Source organism: Colletes gigas, unplaced genomic scaffold (assembly GCF_013123115.1).
Source record: "Colletes gigas isolate AHSC1104 unplaced genomic scaffold, ASM1312311v1 Colletes_gigas_Sc00137, whole genome shotgun sequence".
Classification (NCBI taxonomy): domain Eukaryota; kingdom Metazoa; phylum Arthropoda; class Insecta; order Hymenoptera; family Colletidae; genus Colletes; species Colletes gigas.
The window spans coordinates 39,777-49,021 of NW_025106761.1; the positions used below are offsets into that span (position 1 = coordinate 39,777).

Sequence of the window (9,245 nt, forward strand, 5' to 3'; positions counted from 1 at the left end):
CGGGTTTTGTATTTTTCACTGCGGCGCACCAAAATGAAAAATCTGAGAAAGTTGAGAATAATAGTAATAACAATACTTGTTTACTGTAAAAGTATAAAAGTAGTTCCGGACCTTCATTTTTTACTACCTGGTTCTTCAATCAAAAAATCTGAAAATCTCCCAAAATATAGGCCCCGGTACCCGAAATGTCTCTAAATTTTGTTTACTTTTTTTTACTCAATAGGTCAAGAGAAATTGTACAAAAACATGATTTTCGTCTTCACCCTATTACTACCACCACGGTTGAGATTTGAAGTTAAAAATTTGTACACAGGGTTTTTTTGGATAAGCTATCGAATGGCCCGTCGTTCTTTCAATTCGGTTTGGAGGCACATTTGACCCCCTTATTTGACTATACCCTTTATTTAATATACAGGATGTTCAGCCACCTTTGGGAAAACTTTGAATGGGAAATTCTAGAGACCAAAATAAGACGGAAATCAAGAATACCAATTTGTTGATGGAGGCTTCGTTAAAAAGTTATTAACAATTAAATTCAAAAATTTCAAATCGTTTTAATAAAATTATTTTTGGTTGCGGAGATCAATTACAATCATTTTTAGTGAATATACATACCCCCGAAATCCTGCGCATTTTCGAGAAAAAAATTCAGTACTGTAAAAATAAGACTAAAAAAAAATATATATATATAACAAAAAATTCATAAATGCTTTGCTAAGAAGTTATGACAAAAATATGAAATGTTATGTTTTTTTATTTATTAAACAAAGAAATTTACTAAAATTTTGTTCAAAGAGAGCAACTGCTAATTGAGGCACGAACAAATATTTTTACATATTATGTGGATAACTTAAACATTTCTTTATCAGAGTTTAGTTTCTATCATTTATCTTGGGTGCTGAAAAATTCTTTCTTTGATGATAACTTTTTGTTGTCATAAAATTTTGAACTATTGTTCAAGTTTATCTTTAGTAAATTGCAAAGAAACTCACGATATCGAATGCTTGCAAAAGATTGATTTTATTTTATTATAAATTTTTTTTCTTATTTTAATGTCCTGAATCTTAACCGAGTTTCATAGTTCATATTTTTGTTATAACTTCTTAACAAAGCATTTATGGATTTGTTGTTATATAACATTTTAGTCTTAGTTTTACTTGTAAAACACACTGCTGAAGTGTATACGGAAAAATGCGAAATACTCTGTATATAACCTGTTTTCATGAAACACGTAAAAGATTTGTTCATAATGAAAAGATATTTTATTTATACATACTAATTCAGTCTTTTTAACGTACGCTAAAGGCTTACAATTATTCTATAATGAACAATAACTCAATGTCCTATACTTAATGTGTACTCTTTAAAAGCGAAGTAAAGCTCTTGATTTATATCATCGATAATGTTAAATATAGACGTGACAATTTTAGTCAACGCGTTATACAAATTGCTACTGTTTTTGAAGGGAGAACATGCGTTTATTACATAGTTGTGTAGATTTGCTTTAGAGTATTCCCAAATAAAATAAACAACATCATGCAAAAATATTTCTGATTCGTTAGAATGTTCTAACACAGTCACACCTATTTTGATAATCATTTTCAAAATGTCCGTCCCGTTCTCCATAGGGGATATTTCTTCCAATGTATTGTTGAAACAATTCACATCATTCGAATCTTTCTGTGCAATAAATCGTTTCGAATAGCAATTCTTTAACAGATCCAATAAGACACTTTTCAATGACACTATTCTGTTTTTGAGCTCTAACGACAAATTACAATTTATGAAATTCAGTCCAAACCTACCGATCACTAGTAAATGTCTAGCAACCGCAATTGGATCTATCAATTCTATACCATTTACGACTATTTTGTTATTTCTAAAGGTTGATTCGAACCTCTGAAATATACTGAGAAAATCTTCTTTGCTAGTGACATGTTTCACTTGATACATTAGATCTTTTAATATTCTGTTCCCATTTACTCCTTTTATTCTATTAAACTCTTTACGGAACCGTGTGAAACGTAAAGTGTTTTTAAATTTATCTAGAATGGTCCCGTTGGACGATGTAACAAGGTCATTAGCTAGTTTAGCATTTAAAACAGAGTTGCTGAAGAACAAAACGTGGGAGCTGAAGATAATTATGTCGAACATAACGACTTGTCTTTTCTCTTGGTATTTGTTGATTACACAACAGCCTTGATAGATTACACCAATTCCATTTATTGCTAGATTGCCTAGTATCATGGAATTATATACTGCTTTGGTTGCTGTGTTTATGCGATTGCCTTTTTCGATGGCTTTTGAGAGAAGCATCGTTCCACCGCTTGCTCCTAATGTTAGAGCTGTGCCAGTTATTCCGAGCCATGCAGAAATTGTGTTCTTGTCCATTGTATTAACGGATTCTTCATGCAAACCCCGATCTAGTAACTTCTGCGAACTTCTGGTGATAGTCCAGGCTCCGCTCACGCCAGCAGTGATTATTCCTGTTGATTAAAATTGGGACTTGTAAAAATATTAAAAATTATTGTTTCAAATTGTTATATAAAAATTCTAAACTTTTATCTTCGAAACTGTTACGAAAAAATTAAATTTCCGATTATATAAGCTTAAATTAAAATTCAAAGTTAACTTTACATTTTAATTTAAATTTTAAATTAACTTAAAAAAATAATCAACGTATCGCCTGATCATGGAGAGCAGCAAATATTTACACAATATAGATTCAAAACCTGTATAGAACTTTAAAAAACAAACAAAAAAGTGATCCGTAAAAGAAAAGTGATTAAGTACCAAAGATTTAAATTATTTTTAATGCAGAAAAGATAGACCCATACCTGCCCCAACCAACGCAGGCCCAACCGGAGTGAAAAAAGAAGTGATACCCAGTCCAATAGTTGTTCCAAGGCTCAATACAGTAGAAGCAGTATCGAAAGCATTGAAAACAATATTCTTTCTTGAACAGGCAGGTGAGTTCAATGTTTCTGTCCACACGACTGAAGATTGTTCTGTTACCTCGCAGTTTGGATCACTGATAAATTCCATCTTTTGGTACAACCATAACACATTTGGGCAATGTGTTGTTCGTTAAATAATCCTTCCAGTTTTTGTATATCCTGGCATTGTTATCGATGTACCATACACTATTCATTCTTTTTATTTTAAACACTGGTATCGTGTACATTTCACGAAACTTTTCCCCTTTTGATTCATTTAATGCTGTATATTGAAATATCGTGTTGTATATTATCCCAATGTAGATAGTACCCTGACTTAGATTGGTTTCCCTGCCATATTTGATTATCTTATTGTATATAGCTGTGATTCTTTCACACGACTCCTTGTCATACATTGTTCCAATGCATGTCTTATTTTGGTTAATCTTAACCTCATCTTTGTTGGTTTCTGGAAGGCCGAAGAAAGCAAAGCCAATATTTTGTTTTATGTAATCGTATTCGTCACTGTTATATTCTAACCAATCCGGGACATACTCATAATAACTTTGCTGATACTTCTTGGCGAGTATTTCCATCTAAACCATAGAATGCATGAAAAGAATTGTCGGTAATCAAATGAATACAAATTTTTGAAATATTTACCTCCATGCAGAGATGCCAGAAAAGCACCGTCGGGTGCACACGCACACATGCCAGATACGCGTACGTGAGCTCGTGGAGTTTCGGAAAGTCGACAAAGGCAAACTGACGCATGCCCTCTTTCTCGATTCTCCGAAGCTGCCCGAAGTAATTTCGGATCGCCTCGTGGGAGTCGAGAGAGAAAGGCTCACATTTGCCTTCTCGCTCTAAACAACTGAAATCCGACCTCCCGTCAACGGCATACGATTTGGATTCTCGAGCCGAGATTCTCGACTGCCCAGGCATTTTTACTTTCCGACCTATGTAGGCGCACATAAGCAAAGTACCCATAATGAAAAAAAATTTTGTAAAATTTATTTTACGGAAATACACGTTTTAAGACCTCCTGATCATATTTTAATTATTGAAAAAAAAGAAATTTTTTTTATTCCCATGTATGAGCACACATATGTATATTATTAATACGATTTTTGAAAATCAAAATACTTTAAGATTGAAAATTAATAAATTAAAATGAGATTCCACTCTTTACCAGTATTGAGCACGCTGTGGTATTTTTCAATAAGAAGAGTACTTACTTTTATAACAAACAAAACAGTAGAATTAATAATTGCAGAAATTAATTAATAATGATTTTCCTCGATTGTTTTGAGATAACCGTATCAATTTGTTATGACGAACTAAATAGAACTAACTAGAAACAAAGGAAAAGTGATCCCGTTTGCCAGTTTAATACAAAGTATGGGTTGTATCTTAAATTTTAAAAGGACATAGTCGAATATTTTTAAAGGTACAAAACATAGCGTTTCATTGTAGAACAGTAACATAAGTTAGCAGGTATGTCATAAAACTGTTTTTCCCAGCTATATCCCTTTTTACCTGAAGTATAAGGTAAAAAGTACGAGCTACAAGGTACGACTATCCGAAAATCGTTCACATTTTATCAATGTAAATGAAGCGGTCTTTCCATCAGAGTTAAATACAAAATTTTGTTATTTCTGTGAAAACAAAACTTTCAGTAAATGTACGTGGTGTTTGAAATTTTTATGTTTTGACTGTTTTTGTGAAAAGTACCATCCAGATTCATGTACTTCGTACATTGAAAATAACATATGTTAAATGTAATCGGTTAAATTTAACTTTAAAAAAAAATATTCGAAGGTCAGACAAAAATATAATGTCATATTTAGTGTACGATTAAAGTATGATTGAAAAAATAAAAAAAAAAAGTTCAAGCAGGATTCGAACCAGCAGAGCAGAACAAGTTCGGAACTTGCAGGCAAAGACCTCATCACTCACGCCACGCTGATTAGTGGTGAACATAGTTCTATTTCTGAAAATAAGTATCTGTAATAACTTTAATAATATCTCAAAGTAAAACCTAACTCAAAACCTGGTACCATTCCAACTTTTCCTTCTTAGAAACGAGTTTTCAATTTGTCTTAGCGAAAGTCGCAATCACATTTTGCACATTATTCTAAAACATTTGTGGTATTCGTTTTCAATGCGATTTAAGTAAGCATGTAATGTATAAGATTTCATTTAATGTTTTCTTTTCTAGTGAAGATAGAGAAAAAGTTTATATAATTTTTTTTATATTGTCGGAATCCCGGGGACCGAGAGTTTAAAGACCACGGGCGTTTTTAATTTAATCTCTTTATTAACAAATTCTGTACTCGCTATCGCTTGCTTTCGCTGTCGTTCAAACTTTGGCACACTTCTTCCAATCGCTCACCGTTCCTCTCATCCATTATCTCTCTCACACTCGCTCTGCCGTGCTCTCTGCCCTCATCCTCACCAATCATATAATCGTTTACAAACATTCCATCTTTCGCACTTTTCGATTCGCCCAGACATACACACACTCATGCACACCTAGTCGCGCGTCTTTTCGCGGCTGGCGCGCGATTCGATGCCACAATATAAAATTTAATTCGTCCTAAGATTTATATGAAACATTTAAAAGATTTTTTATAAATTATGCCTATATATCGGAACAACTATGAAACAAGACGTATAATCTGTAAGGAGTGTATGTGTGTGGCTAGGAGAACCGTTATCGTTTGCGTCGATAGGAGTGTTTAGTCTAAGCTAGAGTAGGTATCGAGTGAGGTGTTTAGGTTTAAGCTGAAATACGTTTTAGAGACTGCGTCTCGAACGTGCGTTTTGTTTAGATCATTATTATAAGATAGGAATAAGGAAGGGTCGACTTTGACTGCAGGAACGTCACTCTGTATCGAACGTTAGTCGAGAGCAATCACAGTTTTACGTTTATGATCTTTTACGTTTACGTTTTATGTCTTTCTTTTATGTTCTTTATGTTAAATAGTTAGTAAATATTAAATAATATAATTACATCGTTACGTTTAGTGTTCACGTATTTGAATCCGTCCACACGCCTTTGAAATGAGAACATAAAACTTAAATGTAAAGTTTCATTTAAATTCATTCAGCTATTTATATTCAATCGTATTAATAATATACATATGTGTGCTCATACATGGGAATAAAAAAAATTTCTTTTTTTTCAATAATTAAAATATGATCAGGAGGTCTTAAAACGTGTATTTCCGTAAAATAAATTTTACAAAATTTTTTTTTCATTATGGGTACTTTGCTTATGTGCGCCTACATAGGTCGGGAAGTAAAAATGCCTGGGCACTCGAGAATCTCGGCTCGAGAATCCAAATCGTATGCCGTTGACGGGAGGTCGGATTTCAGTTGTTTAGAGCGAGAAGGCAAATGTGAGCCTTTCTCTCTCGACTCCCACGAGGCGATCCGAAATTACTTCGGGCAGCTTCGGAGAATCGAGAAAGAGGGCATGCGTCAGTTTGCCTTTGTCGACTTTCCGAAACTCCACGAGCTCACGTACGCGTATCTGGCATGTGTGCGTGTGCACCCGACGGTGCTTTTCTGGCATCTCTGACGTAGGTTTAATGCACATAGCGCCACAACGGGAATGAATTGAAACCCGATTATTCACCGTCGAGTGCAGAGTCATGTAACTGCATTTTAGTTAAGAGCGAAATCCAAACGGACCAGCGTATTGTAATAAACTATACGATTGTATGTTTTTCAACGTGGGCGATCAAGCTGGGGAAGGTAGAGAGAAAGGAAGGCACTTCTTTTCAGATACTTAGTTTATTTTCTAAAGGCCGCGTCGATTTCGAGGTTCCATCGTTCCTTTAGTTTATTGTTTAGTTATTACGGACCGTGACCGATTAGCTATTTCCGATAAGAGTTTCAATGGTCTTGACACGCAGCAGGGCCTCGCGACACTTCGCTTCGAGTTTCGTTTACTCTCACAAGGGTCATAAATTTTCTTAAGGGTTGTTTAGGCCGCTAGCCTCATTTTCTCTCTCGACTCCCACGCTCTCTCTCACGCGCGCCGCTCCAACATGGCCGCGAAACCTCCACCTCCACTCGGCTCGGGGGTGGATCATCGATCGAAGACGATCCGGATGGAGGGAGCAAGGCACGAACCCCGATTGGACCAGGACAATCCAGAGGGAGGATCAAGGAATATTCCGGAGAAGGGATGAACACCGAGGACGACGAGAAGATTTCCGCGGAGCGACAGATCGATTTTGAGAGTCAACAGAATTGTATCTAAAATCAAGCTTAAGACGAATAAACTTTTACCAATCTTTTTCGAGCAATCAATAGTAGTTTGATTTTTGCGCGCCTCGCCGAGCAGAGCGGTTCAGCGCTCCACGGGCACCAACCCACCGTCCTTTCTCCCTAAACCGCTATCTCGGGACGTAATGTTGCGACCTCCGCTGGTATGAATCTGTGTATTATGTGAAGTTAGCTCTAAGACATAGGGATATCAAGGTTTGATGTGAGAGCGAAATTCGAATTCCATTGTAACGGGGAGATTTATTGTAAGCATGCGAGTTCGTAGCGAACAGCACAGCTGGAAGGTTTTAAGCGACACCTAAACGCAGAGAGTTACGAGGGCCTGGGATTGTATTCAAACTTTCCATACTACAGTTGGGCCAGGCAAGGATAGTAAATAGCTTAACTTTTTCTTTCACATCTGCGTGCCAAATTTCGTCGAACGGGCAGGGGCTCGTCTTATAAAATCATTTTTAATTCTGTCCTCACTTCCAAAAATTATCGGTGTCCTGCAAGGGTAAAACTCAGGTCGAGAAAGGCCGGGAGTCATAAAGTCATAAACTTTGTTCGGGCGGCGTCTTCCTGACTCTAAGGGGCCCGCTTACCTACTTTCTAGATGTTTATGTAATGTATTGTTGCGTGACCACGCGAACGTAGCCCCAGAAATATGTATAATCGATAGGCAAATTAGGAGCGACATTCAAACCAACTAGCGTATTGTAATAAACAACGAAATCGTACGCTTTTCAACGTGGGCGATCAAGCTGGGGAAGGTAGAGAGAAAGGAAGGCATTTCTTAGATACTTAGTTTCTTTTCTAAAGGCCGTGTCGAATTCGAGTTTCCATCGTTTCCTTTAGTTTATTGTTTAGTTATTTCGGACCGTGCCGAATTAGCTATTTCCGTTAAGAGTTTCAATGGTCTTGACACACAGCAGGGCCTCGCGACACTTCGCTTCGAGTTTCGTTTACTTTCACAAGGGTCATAAATTTTCTTAAGGGTTGCTTAGGCCGCTAGCCTCGTTTTCTCTCTCGACTCCCACGCTCTCTCTCACGCGCGCCCGCTCCAACATGGCCGCGTAACCTCCACCTCCACGCGGCTTGGGGGTGGATCATCGATCTATGACGATCCGGATGGAGGGAGCAAGGCCACGAACCCCGATTGGACCAGGACAATCCAGAGGGAGGATCGAGGAATATTCCGGAGAAGGGATGAACATCGAGGACGACGAGAAGATTTCCGCGGAGGAGTAGATCGATTTCGGAAGTCAACAAAATTGTATCTAAAAGTCGAGACGACGACGAATAAATCTTACCAACCATTTTTCGAACTTACATAGTCGTTTGATTTTTGCGCGCCTCGCCGAGCAGAGCGGTTCAGCGCTCCACGGGCACCAACCCACCGTCCTTTTTCCCTAAACCACGATCTCGGGACGCAACAGTAACATGTCGCGTATTTTAGCGGGGAATTTGAGATAAGAACGCGGGTTGGTGCCCGTGGAGCGCAGAACCGCTCTGCTTGTGTTGCGTGACCACGCGAACGTAGCCCCAGAAATATAATAATCGATAGGTAAATTAGGAGCGAAATTCAAAAGCGGATGGTTATGCGTGATTGAGAGAATATTGTTAAGGATGCGCGATGCTGGTGGCACGCGTGGGAAAGATCTTGGGTAGAGCTCGAAAACAGGAAGAGGACACCAATTAGCAGACCCCGAAACGAATCGCGAGTTTCTTGTAAGTCACGTAACCTCTTGAAAAGGCCTTGTCCTTTTGTTAGTCTTAGGAGCGTCGATCGACTCCAGAAATGCTGGCGACGCTAAGGAAGTCATAAATTTCCTTCAAGGGTTGTTCCCTCGATCCTCGGAGCAGAGCCTACTTTCTCTTCCCACGTGGGCACCCCGCTGTGTAACGGAAAAGCGCGACTCCACCGAGTTCCCACCACCACCCGAAGACGGAGGGAAAGTTAGACGCCGATTCGCGGGGGCGTGCGTGCATCGGAAGGACGGCCTACCGCTTGGATCTGATGCGTCCTCC

General features: G+C 38.0%; 1 protein-coding gene across 1 annotated transcript; it reads right to left on the bottom strand.

Annotated features, from left to right (window-relative positions):
- Positions 1-1,335: 1,335 nt before the first annotated feature.
- Positions 1,336-3,032, bottom strand: LOC122404259. Its single transcript, XM_043408197.1, has 2 exons — positions 2,838-3,032; positions 1,336-2,486 (listed from the first exon to the last, which is right to left on the bottom strand). The coding sequence occupies exon 2, from the start codon at positions 2,389-2,391 to the stop codon at positions 1,336-1,338; it is 1,056 nt and encodes a 351-aa protein (XP_043264132.1). The 5' UTR covers positions 2,392-2,486; positions 2,838-3,032.
- Between the last annotated feature and the right edge of the window lie 6,213 nt (positions 3,033-9,245).

Bases quoted from the DNA above. Each gene is read 5' to 3' on its own strand.
- LOC122404259 (XM_043408197.1), bottom strand. From the start codon at position 2,391: ATGGACAAGAACACAATTTCTGCATGGCTCGGAATAACTGGCACAGCT.